Source organism: Bos grunniens, chromosome 8, assembly GCF_055505025.1.
Source record: "Bos grunniens cultivar Pamir isolate PY7600 chromosome 8, Bosgru_T2T1.0, whole genome shotgun sequence".
In the NCBI taxonomy this organism is placed as follows: Eukaryota; Metazoa; Chordata; class Mammalia; order Artiodactyla; family Bovidae; genus Bos; species Bos grunniens.
This window is the reverse complement of record NC_141172.1, coordinates 22,116,739-22,134,662: the sequence shown is the minus strand read 5'-3', so window position 1 is coordinate 22,134,662 and position 17,924 is coordinate 22,116,739. Positions and strand designations below refer to the sequence as shown.

At 39.2% G+C, this 17,924-nt stretch overlaps 1 protein-coding gene across 5 annotated transcripts in view; it reads left to right on the top strand.

Moving 5' to 3' along the window:
• The window catches only part of FOCAD (focadhesin), a 303,578-nt gene that overhangs the window by 186,976 nt on the left and 98,678 nt on the right, over window positions 1-17,924 (top strand). For all 5 annotated transcript variants that reach the window (XM_086414321.1, XM_086414322.1, XM_086414319.1 and 2 more), the window contains 3 exons: window positions 1,622-1,760; window positions 7,888-8,073; window positions 16,008-16,129. In XM_086414321.1, the coding sequence (XP_086270447.1) occupies window positions 1,622-1,760; window positions 7,888-8,073; window positions 16,008-16,129 (447 nt within the window). The remainder of the gene's footprint in view (window positions 1-1,621; window positions 1,761-7,887; window positions 8,074-16,007; window positions 16,130-17,924) is intronic.

Sequence of the window (17,924 nt, the reverse complement as noted above, 5' to 3'; positions counted from 1 at the left end):
CTTAGCGTGCACACACTGATGCTCTGGTGTGGTAACCAGTGTTATGCATATAGTCTCCAGCTGTAAGCATTATTGTCTATTTCCCCCTGTATGCCCTTTGAATACTTTTTTCAGTTTTTACTATGATGTGTAAAAAGTCAAGAAGCAAGGTAAACGGACCCAGAACCAACTCCTTTTGGGGAACTTTTTAGGCAGCTAGGACTAGTTAAAATCTCTAAGATAGAGGATGTCTCTGGCAGTCCAGTGGTTAAGAATCCTCCCTTCTACTGCAGGGAGTGTGGGTTCTATTCCTGGTCAGGGAACTAAGATCCCACATGCCACATGTATGGCCAAAAAAAAAAAAATCTCTACGATATCTCTTGATGATACTAAATGTGGCAAATTCCAATTATACAAGCAGACCAGAGATGCTCAGAAAATCCTCCTTGTCAGAAACAAAAGGTTTGCAAATGTGCCACGGTTTCTCTGGTATACACTGATAGCAGCAAATGCAGGCATGCCCTCCACAGAGCATGTTATCTCTGTAATTATGGCTGGCTCAGTCCTCTGAGAATTAGGTCCTCAAGATTGAATCAGAATTAAATCTTGTCTTGGAAAGTACTCGGTAGTCAGGCTGCTTTCACTCCTTCACTAGCAAAAAAGAACACTAGTTATGGTTGAAAGGCTTCATCAGAGTTGAGGTTATTATACTTGAGAAACATTTTATCCCTGTTTTCTTTTATCCCCTTGCAAGTTTCCTGACTCAGTGCAGTTCCTAAATGGAACAATGCTTTGGGGACCTATGAAGAAGGCAGTCTGCAGGAATTGTTAATTATTTCTAAAAATAACTCTGGGAGACAGACTAATGGTAATGACTGGGTTCTGGCACTTTATGGTTATAGCAACCACTTTTATATATTTTGATTTCCTCCCCTAATGCTTAATTATCTCCATGGGCATGACAATGGTATGTCATTGAAAGTATTAAAAATTTAATTAATTGCTTGACAGTTATATCTTGTGGAAATTACAATAGTGGTAATCTTTCTACCTTTTTAATTTTTGGTTCAAATAAACCTAACTAATCACAAATCTTCAAATGGCAAATTAGACACAGTAAAGTAGAGCTACCAATTACAGATTTTAGTGTTTTTATATTCTCTTGCAACAAACTGTAGAGTCAAACAATAAGTCAACTAAAGCATTCTGTGTCTTCCTGATCTCTACTATATATCCTACTAGAAGATTTTAAGCTTTATCATAGAAATATAGCTAAAATCACTGATTTAAAAAAAATGTATTCAGACAAGGCAAATATCTAATTATAAATGATAGAAGTTCAATATACTGAATGTGTTTGCATTTCATTGTCTGATGGCGTAAAATTTTTATTAGTTTTCTCTAGTAATCATTGCTTATGCTGGTTTATGATGATTTTCTTACTATATTACCATTAGTTCTTTACATTCATCTGGGAGTGTATCTAATAAGATGATTAGAATTTACTATTTAGTTAATTTGAAAATGAATAGATTTTGAAAATCAATTTTAATGATCTTTAGACATTGTAGAGCAATGAGTCTCAATGAACTTTGAAAAGGGCAAGTAAAAGGTTTTAGTATCACCTTCTCTATCATTTCAGGTAAGACCAGAAATCCAAACTCCTGATGACCTAGATGAAGATGAAGATGAGGAGGGTGATGAAAAAGAGGTGGATCTTTCCATTCCCGGCTCTTGCTATCTCAAACTTTTGTCACTCACAGCTCCTTCAGTTTTACCAGGTGGGAAAACTGGTAAAAAAAACTTTTGTCCTATTTGGTGGGACAAAAGCTAGCATTTTTGTGTGTGTGTGCTTTTTTCTTCCTACTTCTCTAATTGTGCTCTTTTGTGACATATGCATAGTCTAGCTTACTTTAGTCTTAAATACTTATATTCTATCTGTGTCCTACAGGGACTCCTTGAGATAGTATGGTGTTCCAAACACACTGAAAAATGTTCGACTTAAAACTAAACTGGATAACTAGTTTAAACAATCATTTTCACTGGAAAATTTAAATTCATTTTAAAAGTTAAATTTACTCTACAAGACAGATTTGCAGTGTGACTCTTAAGTTACTGAGTCAAATGGTTCTTTACCTTATTTATAAACTGAATGAAAAGATCATTAGAATCTTCAGGAATTTCTTGGGTAGTTTCATCACATTTCCTGGCAGTCCAGTGGTTAAGACTCAGCCTTCTAATGCAGGGGCTGTGGGTTCGATCCCTGGTCAGGGAACTAAGATCTCGTATTCTTTTAGGCTTCCCTGGTGGCTCAGATGGTGAAGAATCCACCTGCAATGTGGGAGACCTGGGTTCAGGGTTGGGAAGATCCCCTGGAAAAGGGAATGGCTATCCACTCTAGTAATATTCTTGCCTGGAGAATTCTGTGGACAGAGGAGCCTGGTAGGCTACAGTCCTGCTGCTGCTGCTAAGTCGCTTCAGTCATGTCTGACTCTGTGCGACCCCAGAGATGGCAGCCCACCAGGCTCCCCTGTCCCTGGGATTCTCCAGGCAAGAACACTGGAGTGGGTTGCCATTTCCTTCTCCAATGCATGAAAGTGAAAAGTGAAAGTGAAGTCGTTCAGTCGTGTCCGACTCCTAGCAACCCCATGGACTGCAGCCTACCAGGCTCCTCCGTCCATGGGATTTTCCAGGCAAGAGTACTGGAGTGGGGTGCCATTGCCTTCTCCAGGCTGCAGTCCAAGAGGTTGCAAAGAATCACACATGACTGAGTGACTTTCACTTCACTTCATCATTAGAAATATATTCTTCCTTTAGAATTACTCTAAAGAAATGGTGGTACCAATATTTGAGAACTATCCATTAATGCTTTTTAAAAATAGATTAAGTTACATGGTCATTTAGTTTTGATATAAAGTGTATAGGACCTTGACTCTTAAATAATTATTCTAATTATATCCAATTATTCCAATTCAATATTAGCCAACGTTTTTACAAGCATGCATTTATTACCTTTTTCAGTCTGAAATCTACCCTGAATATTCATGGATGTAAAAATTAAGTTCAGTAAACTCACAAAATGTCATCTTTGTCTTCTCACTAATGATCATAGTCTTCTCACTTCATAATCTCACTGGCCTATAATGTTAGAGATTTTTTGGTGGTTTTAAAAAATAATTAATTAATTAATTTGACTGCATCAGGTCTTTACTTGTGGCGTGCAGGATCTGTTAGTTGTGGCAACATGTGGGATCTAGTTCCCTAAACAGGAATCGAACCCAGGCGCCCTCATTGGGAGCACAGAGTCTTAGCCACAGGACCACCAGGGAAGTCCCATGTTAGACGTTTTTATCCTCGGTTTCATCCTACATGGAGATCCCTGAGGAATTCAGCCAAATACATTTTGTATTTATTGCTAGAGCATGCTTCTGTCCCTAAGTCCTGCCTCCTTTCATTAGAGAAAACCGAACGGTACACCTTAGACAGAGTTCATCTTTTCTTTCCCCCGTATGTCCAGTACAAGCCTTAAAGACTTGTTGCCATTTTCTTTCTCCTGTTCATCCCCACTTCTTACCTCAAGGCTCCTCAGAGTCTAGGACCTCCCAAATCCCCTGTGGTTAATAGTGGGTCCAAAGAGGAAAAACGCCTCCAGTTATCCAAATTTCCACCTATATCCCCAGATAACCGAAGAGTTCAAAGTCCTCTTGGGCTTTTAAAATGACATTGTTCCCTCTTAAATGGACCCTTACTCTAGTCTCCTGGCACTAGAAACAGGAGAAGGGGTATGTTTGTGGCCGAGGTATACTGTTGTTTCTGTCCATTCCGTATGTGCAGAGCTGTGATGGCCGTTAACTGGCTCTTCTGCATGTTTGTACTTGATATTTACTAGTATCTGTCCCTAAGGAAGAAGAGGAGGAGTTGAGATTATCTGTATCTATTTGAGAAAATTCAATAATTAGAGTCAGTCAGGTGAATGACCTAGAGGCTGACTGTGTTTGACAGACCATGTCACCACGAGCAAAGTTCTTCATTTTTTTTTTAAATTTTATTTTATTTTTAAACTTTACATAATTGTATTAGTTTTGCCAAATATCAAAATGAATCCGCCACAGGCATACATGTGTTCCCCATCCGAGGGTTCAAGTTCTTCATTTTTTGTTGCCTCTTATTCCCTGTGATTGTAAGAACCACGAAAAGACACTGCCTTAGAGATGTACAACCTAAGTACAGGGTGGATGATATATTTTAAGTTTCTAGGTACAGCAGGCAGAAGACTGAATTGCAGTGAATGTAAACTAACCCTGGCCCTTTTCTTCTTATTCCTTTCAAGTGAACAAAAGCAGTTGCAAAGTAAATCCAGTGATTTGAATTATTTTAAATAGGGATGTAACTGCTGTCGCTGCTAACTCGCTTCAGTCGTGTCTGACTCTGTGCAACCGCATAGACGGCAGCCCACCAGGCTCTCCCATCCCTGGGATTCTCCAGGCAAGAGTACTGGAGTAGGGTGCCATTGCCTTCTCCATATGCTGTAAAAGATTTTTTAATTTTGAAATAATTTCATACTTATCAGAAGTTGCAAAATTAGAGAGTACTTTTACCCAGCTATTCCCATTGATAACATCTCACATAACTTTAGTTCATTATTAATACCAGGGAATTCACTTTCATACTGTTAATTAAACTATAGACCTAACTTGGCTTTCATCAATTTTTTTTTTACAGTGTATAAGTTTTGGGAATTAGCTTTTTTAAAAAGCTCAGTATAACATCTAAGACCCATCCAAGTAGTTATCTGTATCAGTTGTTCTTTTTTTATTGCTAAGTAATATTCCATTTTGAGATGTACCCAGATGGCATTAGCAGTAAAGAACCCACCTACAAATGCAGGAATTGTCAGAGACACAGGTTCGATCCCTGGGTAAGGAAGATCCCCTGGAGAAGGGCACAGCAACCCACTCCAGTGTTCTTGCCTGGAGAATCCCTTGGACAGAGGAGCCTGACAGGCTATAGTCCACAGGGTCACCAAGAGTCGAACACGACTGAACCGACTTCACACGCACATAAAATGTACCATAGTTTGTCTATGTCCTCATCTGTTGGAAGACATTTGTTTTATATCTAACACTCTGTGTCCTACAGCTCTTTTCAAATCCTCACTTGATCATCTGGAAGGAAGAGACTAGGGCAAGGTTCAAAGACAATGGGGAAAATTCCTAGTTGTTAGCTTTTTCAAGCTAGCAACTTGGGACGGATGGTACTGTACATATCAGTTGCATGCATGGTATTTTACTTTCATTTAAACTGCTCTCAGGCCTGAAATTATTAGGCCTTAGTTCTCTGAAGTGCCTGACAAATAGACAAATTTTCATTTCTGGGTTAGTCTATGTGGAGATGTATACTTATCTCTTGGCATATATTATCTTTTACCAGAATAGGATCCCTTCTGTCCTCACAAGCACATAATTCTTAGGTACATTCTGAAAAGTCTAGACTCCTCCCAGCTTGAAGCAGTTATTCATGTGGTCGTGTATATAGGACTTGGGATATGTGACCTGCCAATGCAAATTACCCACATTTTTCATTCAGATGATATATTGGTCAGGGTCTTCACAGGAAATTCAGAGGGAATAGTTGAGAGTTTAATAAAGGACTGCTTAAAGGTGTGCAGTCAAGGTTAAAGAAAATTCACAAGCAATAGTGGATCATCTCAGAATGGCAAATGTCTCTCAGCCTAAGAGGTAAAGGAAGGTAATAGTTACGAGAATAAGAGAGAGCTTCTGTGTCATAAATAGGTCTGCCTAAGGGGAGTCAGGCGGAGAAGGCAATGGCACCCCACTTTGTACTCTTGCCTGGAGAATCCCATGGACGGAGGAGCCTGGTAGGCTGCAGTCCATGGGGTTGCTAGGAGTCGGACACAACTGAGCAACTTCCCTTTCACTTTTCACTTTCATGCATTGGAGAAGGAAATGGCAACCCACTCCAGTGTTCTTGCCTGGAGAATCCCAGGGACGGGGGAGCCTGGTGGGAGGCCATCTATGGGGCCGCACAGAGTCAGACACGACTGAAGCGACTTAGCAGCAGCAGCAGCAGCAAGGGGAGTCAGGACCTTCAAAAGAGTGATACAGGCATCCTGGAGCAGTCCTGCAGGAGGATGTCTAGGGAGCAACATGCCCTCACCTCTGTTCTCAGCCTCTGATCTCCTACCAGTATCTCCCATTGAGTGAAGCCAGCTGAAAGCCAGAGGACAAGGGAGCCTAGTGATGCTGTTGTGAAAGGTTATTCTTCCAGGGCACAGAGCAGGGTTGGGAGGGTGGATCTGGAGGGCAAAATGGAAAACTTACAACATAGGTGTTCTCTGGACTTTGAATGGAGAAGCTTGGTTGTGCCTAGAAAGGCTCTATATAAGAATGACAGGACTGGGTATGTAATCCATGTTCCGTGAGTATTTGCTGCCTTTAATTTAACTGTGGTCTTTTAAAGGGGACATTTAGACCTGTTCAGAATGAAATTCTAGTTCAGGTGGGTGGACTCTTGCTTTTTCTTCCTATATAGAACAGTCTTATGGACTCTGTGGGAGAGGGAGAGGGTGGGAAGATTTGGGAGAATGGCATTGAAACATGTAAAATATCATGTAGGAAACGAGTTGCCAGTCCAGGTTCGATGCACGATACTGGATGCTTGGGGCTGGTGCACTGGGACGACCCAGAGGGATGGTATGAGGAGGGAGGAGGGAGGAGGGTTCGGGATGGGGAACACATGTATACCTGTGGCGGATTCATTTTGATATTTGGCAAAACTAATACAATTATGTAAAGATTAAAAATAAAATAAAATTAGAAAAAAAAAAGAAGAAGAGGCACATGCAGTGGTTTCCTTTTTTGTTTCCCTTATGAATTGTTTAGCTTTATTTTTTTGTTGCTGTTTTTGTTCTGCATTGGGCAACCTCTAGTGGTCCTTGGGAAAATAACACTTGAATATAAACCTATAGTGTTAATCAAGTATTTTGCTTGAATATCCTGTCGTCTTCTGGTCCTGGATCACTATATTCCCTTATAATAAGTAAAGATGTCAAGCAATAAGGATCTTGGGCTTAATTAGAAGGAACACAAATAAATAATGAATTCGTTTTTAAAAATAAGTGTACTGATATTACTACACAATGAAGGACAGTCATAAAAGGCTCTTTCTAAATGATAAGAAAGAGCCAGTCACATGGCAATAAAGGATTAGTGTGTTCCAGGTAGAAGGAATAGCAAGTGCAGTGGCCTTGTCTTAGGTATGAGCTTTGTGTTATTGAGGAATGGAGTAAAGCCCATGTGAAAATGTGCCTTTAACATAGCTAGGAAGGAAGGCAGGCAGGTGGTAGAGATGTAGTCAGGAGAGTCGGGGGCCGAGTCATAGGAAGCTTTGATGTTGTTCTGTGGACAGTGAAACACCAGAAGGTGTTAGAGATGGAAATGACATAAAATTCTAGCTTTGGAGTAGAGGCTGGTTTGGAGGAGTAGTCATGAGGAGAAGAAATCAAGAAACAAGTTTTTAAATTCATCCAAATGAGAAAAAGAGAAGATAATGACTGGGCAAGTAGCAGTAAAAATGGAAAGGGGTGGATTTGAGATATATTTTAAAAGATAGATCTAAAAGGACTTGCTAATGAATTACATATACAAACTATGAGAAAGAGGAATTAAGAATGACCAGGTTTTTAAACTTGCATAACTGAGTGCCATGTTCTGGTTTTAGGAAGACTAAGAATGGGATGAGAATCAAGACTTGTTCTTTTACTTCATGAAATTTGATCTAAAATATAGCTAAGTTGTTGTTTTTGTGGGTGTGTGTATATGACTTAAGAATGAATGTTTCTCTTCTAGCATACGATATTTACTTTTGATCTCCTTTTATTTCTTTCAGCTTTGGAGGAATTTTTTACATCACTTGTGAAGCAAGAAATGGTGAATATGCCCCGTGGGGTGTATCACTCTGCATTGAAAGGAGGTGCCCGCTTAGATCAAGGAAAGACTGTAGCAGGAATCCCCAATTTTATGTTGAAAATGTACGAAACAAACAAGCAGCCAGGTTTGAAACCTGGCCTTGCGGGTAAGCGATACATCAGTGTGTAGGTTTTTAATGTACCGATTTAAGCTTCTCTTCCAAGTAGGATGTGATTGGGCGTGGAAAGGCATTGCTGCTGCTGCCCACATCTAGACACACTGGATAAATTACAAATATGAATCACATCTTAAAGCCATTTAGAGAACTGCAGAAGCAAAGACATAAATAAAAGCAAAGAAGAGATAGACTGAAATTACAGAATAGGGGGAACATTTTAGAGGTTTCTGATTTTTTTAGGTTGTTCCCTGCCCCACGCACTGGCCCCCACCTCATAGGGGATGTTCACCCATTTTGGTTGTGGACTGGAACCGGGAATTGGCTCAGGCAGAGGCCTGTTGGAGGCCAGAAAACCGGTAAAGCTTTTAGTGGCATCAAGGGACTAGGGTGATGTGGTGATTAATTTTACGTATCATCTTAATTGGGCTAAATGACGCTCAGATAACTGATAAATATGATTCTGAGTGTGTCTGTACGTGAGTTTCCAGAAGAGGTTAGCATTTGAGTCGGCAGACTGAGTAAAGATCATCAGTGTGGGTCGGCAACATCCACACCATTGAAGACCTGAATAGAATGAAAAGACAGAGGAAGGGTGAAGCTGGGAGATCCATCTTCTCCTGCCTTTGGACGGTGGTGCTCCTGGTTCTTGGGCTTCCTGACTCAGACTGAATTACACCACTGTCTTTCCTGGTTCTCTCGTTTGCAGACAGAAGATTGTGGGACCTCTCAGCCTCAAAATTCTTGTGAATCAATTGCGATAAAAAAAAATCTCTACTTGCTTATCTGCATATCTATATCTATACATATCTTGTTAGTTCTGTTTTTCTGAAGATTCTAACTAACATAGGTGACAAACTGGAGATTTTCCTCTTGAGATATTTGGTGAGTTTGGAGTTTGCACTGAAAGTTAAAGAGCTAGGCTGATGCTTCTGAAAGGCAGTGGTCTCCAGTCTTACAGTACTTGGAAAACAAAGACTGACTAGGAGAATGGGCCTGAAAACCAAGTACCCAAATAGTGAGTTGATACTGGAGATCTACAGGTCTTTTCACCTGGTTGCCTTTACTCATTTTGGCCTCAGTTAGAGGCTGAAATTCAGGCTTGACCTTAACAAGAGGGTGATACAGGAGGCAGAGAAACCAACAGAGATCCTGACATTTTTGTGGTAACCCTGGTGACAAAACTGAGCTGGAGGGACTTTAAGCACACGGCATGTTTCTCCCTTAAGGTATTTGTCAAATTTTGAAGCTTTGTGGGATGGGAATTTAAAAGGTAACCTGAAAACTTCTGAGGACAGATGGAAATCTCTGAATCTCCCGTAATCTTCCCATACTGAAGAATCAAAGACCGATTAGGCTGTCAGTTGAAAATCTTGAAGAAGGTGTGCCCTAGAAACAGGGTTGAACCAGAGGTAGACTGAGATTTACCAAAACTATAATCAAGCCTGGCTCAGTTAAATCCCCAATTCAGTTGAGATGGTCAGTCCTTCACTCTGCCTAACAGAGGAGAAACTCCTCTGAGATAAAAAAATAACATCATTTAGAATTTCTGTGGTTCTTTCATTACCATCCAGTATACAGGGAAACAGTTCTAGGCATTTGAAAAAGGAAGAAACTAGAAAGGAAGGGAATATTACATGGAGATAAAGCAGTCAGTATATCAGGAAGGCATCACAATTCAAATCAGTGTACACAAAATAGCAGAGTTCAAACTACATGACAAAAAATTAGAACTAACTAAATAGACAAATCCATAATACTAGTAGGAAACTCTAAAACATGTTCTTCAATGACTTGATGAATAAGCAGACGAAAAATCAAGTTCACAAAATATATGAACAATACCCTGAACAAACTTTACTTAAGTGAGGCATGGAACATTGTATCTTATAGTGATATAATTTATATGCTTTTAAGTCAGATATGCAGATAACACCACCCTTATGGCAGAAAGTGAAGAGGAACTCAAAAGCCTCTTGATGAAAGTGAAAGTGGAGAGTGAAAAAGTTGGCTTAAAGCTCAACATTCAGAAAATGAAGATCATGGCATCTGGTCCCATCACTTCATAGGAAATAGATGGGGAAACTGGAAACAGTGTCAGACTATTTTGGGGGGCTCCAAAATCACTGCAGATGGTGACTGCAGCCATGAAATTAAAAGATGCTTACTCCTTGGAAGGAAAGTTATGACCAACCTAGATAGCATATTCAAAAGCAGAGACATTACTTTGCCAACAAAGGTCCGTCTAGTCAAGGCTATGGTTTTTCCTGTGGTCATGTATGGATGCGAGAGTTGGACTATGAAGAAAGCTGAGCACCGAAGAATTGATGCTTTTGAACTGTGGTGTTGGAGAAGACTCTTGAGAGTCCCTTGGACTGCAAGGAGATCCAACCAGTCCATTCTGAAGGAGATGAGCCCTGGGATTTCTTTGGAAGGAATGATGCTAAAGCTGAAACTCCAGTACTTTGGCCACCTCATGCAAAGAGTTGACTCATTGGAAAAGACTCTGATGCGGGGAGGGATTGGGGGCAGGAGGAGAAGGGGACGACAGAGGATGAGATGGCTGGATAGCATCACTGATTCAATGGACGTGAGTCTGAGTGAACTCCGGGAGTTGGTGATGGACAGGGAGGCCTGGCGTGCTGCGATTCATGGGGTTGCAAAGAGTCAGACACGACTGAGTGACTGAACTGAACTGGAACTGTACATTGGGGTATTTGTCTTCTTGTTGATTTTTAAGATTTCTTTATATACACTGATAAGGAGGAAATGGAAACCTCCTGGAGGAGGAAATGGCAACCCACTCCAGTATTCTTGCCTGGAAAATCCCCATGGACAGAAGAGCCTGACGGGCTGTATAGTTCATGGCATTGCCAAGAGTCAGACATGACTGAAGCGACTTAACACACACACACACAAACTGTAGTTTGGCAACTTATCAGAATGATGATATGGCAGATCATAAACTTCAACAAATTTCAAAATATTGAAGTCATTGAGTCTGTAATAACTAGCCTGGAAATTCCACTAGCCTGGAAATTGAATAATATAGATCACCCATGGATCAAAGGAAAAATCAAAATGGAAATCAGAAAATATTTTGAACTGAATGATAATGGAAATGAGCCAAATTACAACTTGTGGGATGCAACTGAAACAGTGTTAGTGGGAAATTCATACCTTTAAAGCAAATACTGAAAAAAGAAAAGGAAAGGAAAATCAATGATAATTAAAGCTTCTATTTCAAGAAAAATGGAAAATAACAGTGAATTAAACTTAAATTATAAAGGAAAGAATAATAAATATAAGAATAAAAATCAATGAAAATAGAAAACACATAAAATAAAACCAGCAAAGCCAAACATTGACTCTTTGGAAAGTTGAAAAGAATTGATAAAACCATTGTAAGTTTGAACAGAAATATAGATTACCTATACTAGGAACAACAAACGAGACAGCACTTCAGACCCCATAGCATTCAAAAAAATTATGAAGAACTTTTAGCCAGTGAATTTCACAGTTTAGATGAGACATAGAAGTTCGTCAAAATATAAAACTGCAGAACTGACAGAAAGCAGACTAGACTATATGAATAGTTTGAAATTGGATATTAGTATTAGTATTGAAGAAATTGAGTCTGTAAGAACCTTCCCACAAAGAAACCTTAGGTGCAGATGCTTCTTTGGTGAATTTTTCAAAAAAATTAAGAAAGAAATAACAAGGATCTTTATAAACTCTAATATAGGAGGGAAAAAAAGAACCCTCCTAGATGAGGTCAGCATAACCTTAATACCGAATATCAGAAGGGAATATTAAAAGCCACTCTTTTCCATGAACATAGTTGCGAAAATCTCCCCAAAATATGTTAGAAAATGGAATTCAGCAGTACATACAAAGGAAAATAAATAATAATTAGTGGGGTTAATTTAATGTTTGAAAATCAATATAATTTATTACATTAATAGCAAAAAGGCAGTATAATCTTTAGATGACCTCAATAGATGTAGAAAAAGCCTTTGAAAAACTTAGCTCCTATTCATGTTACATAAAAGACTCTCATTAAGCTCTGAATAGAACTTCTTTTATTCTGATAAAGAACATCTACAATGCCATCTTTGTACTTAATGCTGAAATAATGAAACTTTCACTCCTTGAGATTGGGGGAAAAGATATGGATGCTTGTTGTTACCACTATTATTCAGTATTGTAATGGAAGCCATAGCTAGTGTAATGAGCCAAGAAAAAGAAATAAAAGTCATACAGATTAGAAAGGAAGAGATAAAGTAGTCATTATTTGTTGATGACATGATTGTGTACATAGAAAACCCAAAATAATCTGCAGACTAATTAGGATTAATAAATGAATTAAGATTACTTTGTACAAAGATCATATAAAAATGAATTGTATATTTGTATATACATAACAAAAATGAAACTTAAAAATTGTATCATTTATACCAGTACCAAAAACCATCAAGTACCCAGAATAAATTTAACAAGAATTGTATAAAATCCTTATACTGTATGCTATAAAATACTATGGAGAAAAGTTAAAGAAATTCGAATAAATTGAGTTATATAAAGTATTTATGGACCAGAAGACACCATGCTGTAAGAATGTCAGCTCTCTCCAAGCTAATATGTTGTTTCAACCCAGCCCAATCCACATCCCAGTAGGTTTTTGGAAATTGACAGACTGATTCTAAAATGTGTGTGGAATCGCAAAATACCAATAATGGCCAAGGTAAGCGTGGAGAACAAAAACAAAATAGATGGATCTACATTACCAGATGTCCAGACCTATTATGAAACCATGATAATTGACAGTGTGGTACTGATGCACAAACAGGCCAACTGACTAGTGGAAGAGTATGGAGTGTACAGAAGCAGACCTCCATATGCAAGGTCACTAGACTTGTTACAAAGGTAATACTGTGGTGCTGGAGAGAAAAGGGAGGATCTTTCTGAAAAATAAAAATTATATTAAAATCACAAGCATGTGTTAATGAAAGTATACCATTAAGAGAGTGAAAAGGCAAGGCACAGAAGACAAGTATTTTTAGAACTTGTATCTAGAATATGTAAAGAATTTTTAAAAATCAGTAAGAAAAAGACAGTTGAAAAACAGGGAAAAGAATTGAGTTTACCCTTCAAAAAGAGGGTGTACACAGTATATTAACACATATATATGGAATTTAGAAACACGGTGATGATGACCCTATATTCGAAACAGCAAAAGAGACACAGCTGTAAAGAACAGACTTTTGGACTCTGTGGGAGAAGGCGAGGATGGGATGATCTGAGAGAATATCATTGAAACATGTATATTACCATATGTGAAATAGATCGCCAGTCCAGGTTCGAGGCATGAGACAGGGCGCTCAGGGCCGGTACACTGGGATGACCCTGAGGGACGGGATGGGGAGGGAAGTGGGAGGGGGTTTCAGGATGGGGAGCACATGTACACCCATGGCTGATTCATGTCAGTGTACCACAGAAATATTGTAAAGTAATTAGCCTCCAATAAAAATTTTTTTAAAAAAAGAGAGGAAAAAAAGAGGGTATACAAATGTCTGATGAACATATGATTAGATGATCAACTTCATTAGTCATCTGAGAAGTGCAAATTAAAACCACGGTAAGATACCACAGCAGACCTAATGCTATGGCTAAGATGAAAAAAAAATGGAAAATACAAAGTATTGATAAATATGTGGAGTAAACAGAATTGCTGTTGGGAATGTAGGTTAGTAGAACCACTTGGACAATTTATACTGAATAAATTCATACTCTGTTACCTACCTATTTCATTCTTAGGAATAAGCCCAAATTAAGTCACCAAAAGACATAATAATATTCACTGCAGCATTATTTGAGTAGCCCTAAACTTACCAACCTAGATAGGATATTCAAAAGCAGAGACATTACTTTACCAACAAAGGTTTGTCTAGTCAAGGCTATGGTTTTTCCTGTGGTCATGTGAGAGTTGGACTGTGAAGAAGGCTGAGCACCGAAAAATTGATGCTTTTGAACTGTGGTGTTGGAGAAGACTCTTGAGAGTCCCTTGGACTGCAAGGAGATCCAACCAGTCCATTCTAAAGGAGATCAGCCCTGGGATTTCTTTGGAAGGAATGATGCTAAAGCTGAAACTCCAGTACTTTGGCCACCTCATGCAAAGAGTTGACTCATTGGAAAAGACTCTGATGCTGGGAGGGATTGGGGGCAGGAGGAGAAGGGGACGACAGAGGATGAGATGGCTGGATGGCATCACTGACTCTATGGACGTGAGTCTGAGTGAACTCCGGGAGTTGGTGATGGACAGGGAGGCCTGGCGTGCTGCGATTCATGGGGTCGCAAAGGGTAGGACACGACTGAGTGACTGATCTGATCTGATCTGAAACTTATTTTCGGAGAAGGAAATGGCAACCCACTCCAGTACCCTTGCCTGGAGAATCCCATGGATGGAAGAGCCTGGTGGGCTACAGTCCACGGGGTCGCAAAGAGTCAGACACGACTGAGCACTTTCATGCATTCATTCAAACTTATTTTTGGAGAAGGAAATGGCAACCCACTCCAGTACCCTTGCCTGGAGAATCCCATGGAGGGAGGGGCCTGGTAGGTTACAGTCCATGGAGTCTCAAAGAATCGGACTCAACTGAGCGACTTCACTTTCTCACTTTCTTTAAACTTATTTTAGTTGCTGAGCTTCCCTGGTAGCTCAGCTGGTAAAGAATCCACCTGCCACGCAGGAGACCCCCATTCGATTCCTGGGTCTAAAAGATCACCTGTAGAAGGGATAGAAGCTATCTAAATGCCTATTGACAGTAAAATTGTGGTATGTGCACATTATGGAGTGTTATTCAATAATGACAATGCATATACTACAACTGCCAATAACAATATGAATGATTCTCACAATGATTATGTTAAGTGAAAGAAGTCAGATATAAAAGTGTGCAGCCTGATTCCAATTGTGTAAAGTACCACTCCATGGACTGTAACCTACCAGGCTCCTCCCTCCATGGGATTCTCCAGGCAAGGGTACTGGAGTGGGTTGCCATTTCCTTCTCCAAAGTTTGCTAGAAAGTTGTTATCTTTGGGCTGGGGGTGGACATGATTGGAATGAGACATGAGGAAGGGCTTCTAAGATGTTAACAGTGTTTTGCTTCTTGATCTGGGTACTGATTACACTTTTGTTCAGTTTGTAAAAATCCATAGAGCAGTATGCTTATGTTCACTCTTCTCTATTATACTTCAGGAAAAGATATTTTTAAAGGTAATTTTTTCTGTTTTAGTGTCTTAGTCCTTGAATATGTCTTCTCCTTGGCTCAGAATCACCCAGATAAGGTCCAAGACTACCCTAACTCATACTCTAGTGTTCGGCTGCCTGCCTTTGCTTTGTAACTGACATGGGGTCAGCTAATGCTGGAAGTTCAATTTAGTTAAGCAGAGTAGGAAGGATTGGGAGAAGGGTAACAGATGGCGGAGGGGAGGAGAAAGGGAGAGTGAATGTATTTGAGTATAGGTATGATGGAAAACTAGTCTTATGGGTGTAAACTAAAGGAACCCATATTATCAGGAGTTCACAAAGACTGGCATGCATAAGCATTTCTCTTTAATTGAGATTTATTTTTTAAGGAAAGTTAATAGAATCTCTAGAAGTAACAGTTAACAAAATTTAAACATGATTTGAAATTTTCTCATTTATTTACAAATGAATAACACTCCTCTGTAGTTTCAAGATGCTAACTTCTTATAGCTCTTCTGTTTTTTCTTTCCTGTACTGACAGTTTAAAAAAATAATAATTTGCTTAGCATATTCTTTTAATTTCTAAGTGTCTCTATCCAGATTGAATATCGACTACTGAGAACCTAATTAATGACGTTTTTCCATAAGCAGTGTTTTTATATTTCTTTTTTTTAAGGTGGTATGTTATTTTGTTATGATATTTCAATGTATCAGAGTAAAGATGGCAAACCATTGAATCGACTGATGGCCAGTAGAGGGCGAAGCTTCAAGCAGACCTCACTTGCTCTAGTGCATGAGGTAGGTACCGCTCTGTTCTCTGAAACAGTGCTTCTTGTTGTATATGCTTTGGGGTTTCCCGCCTTTGGTTTATGGTGATGAAATTTAGTGTGTGTTTGGAAATAATTTTTCTATTATTGATAATGAAAGTAGCTTTTAAAGACAACCAAAATAGTTGATCCAACTGTAGTATTTTGATGTACTTCTCAAAGAAACCAGCATGTTTCCTTTAGGGCTCAGCCTGTTAGAAAGTAGTATCTAGGAAAGTATCTAGTTTGGTTTATTTATCAATATTTAATTGCCTTGGTTCAGAATAAATACCAATTTAATATTTCAAGAAATAATCTATTTCTTAATTGTAATCCTTTGGAAGTATGTAGGGTACCACTATTTATATCTTGTAAATATTGGAAATTAACAGTAAATAATTGTGTTGGAAGAGGAGAAATCCTTTGATTTTATTGTTTATGTTTCTTTTATGCTACTCTTAAAGTTATGTGATGCCATTAGGTGTTGCTTGAAATCTGCTCATTACAGATTGTACAGTACCAGAGGAAAGAAGGAAGGTGGAAAGCACTTGGGAAATCTGTGGGGGTTTTTGTTTTTTAAAATTGTATGACAGTTACTCATTCAGGTGGTATATAGGTTAAACTGTATGAATGACTAACAAAACAAAATACCACAGCAAAGAGGTTCATTTCATATAATTTAGACATAAGTTATATAACAGGTATAAATGAAAATGTATGAATTGTAAAAATTTTTAAAGATTTGAGATAATGATAGTGCTTCTACAATATGTTTGCATTAAATCTTATTTTGATGCATAATTTATAAATATTGGTATCACTTATTTGATTTGAAAATATTCTGTGTCTTACCAGTTGCCACCAGTTAGCATAGCCAGATTTTTGTTTGTTTATTTGTTTGACCACACCACGTAGCATGCGGGATCTTCCTGCCCTGCAGCAGAAGCATGGAGTCTGAACCCCTGGACCATGAGGGAAGTCCCAGCATAGCCAGATTTTTAAAGACCCACCTATGCTACCCATCTATTTCCCATGAAGTGACCCATCTATTTCCCATGAAGTGATGGGGCCATGATCTTCATTTTCTGAATGTTGAGCTTTAAGCCAACTTTTTCACTCTCTTCTTTCACTTTCCTCAAGAGGCTTTTTAGTTCCTCTTCACTTTCTGTCATAAGGGTGGTGTCATCTGCATATCTGAGGTTATTGATATTTCTCCGGCAATCTTGATTCCAGCTTGTGCTTCTTCCAGCCCAGTGGAAACACTGTTAGACTTTATTTTGGGGGGCTCCAAAATCACTGCAGATGGTGACTGCAGCCATGGAATTAAAAGATGCTTACTCCTTGGAAGAAAAGTTATGACCAACCTAGATAGCATATTCAAAAGCAGAGACATTACTTTGCCAACAAAGGTCCGTCTAGTCAAGGCTATGGCTTTTCCAGTGATCATGTGTGGATGTGAGAGTTGGACTGTGAATAAAGCTGAGCGCCAAAGAATTGATGCTTTTGAACTGTGGTGTTGGAGAAGACTCTTGAGTCCCTTGGACTGCAAGGAGATCCAACCAGTCCATTCTAAAGGAGATCAGCCCTGGGTGTTCTCTGGAAGGAATGATGCTAAAGCTGAAACTCCAGTACTTTGGCCACCTCATGCGGAGTTGACTCATTGGAAAAGATTCTGATGCTGGGAGGGACTGGGGGCAGGAGGAAAAGGGGACGACAGAGGATGAGATGGCTGGATGGCATCACCAACTCAATGGACATGAGTTTGAGTGAACTCCGGGAGTTGATGA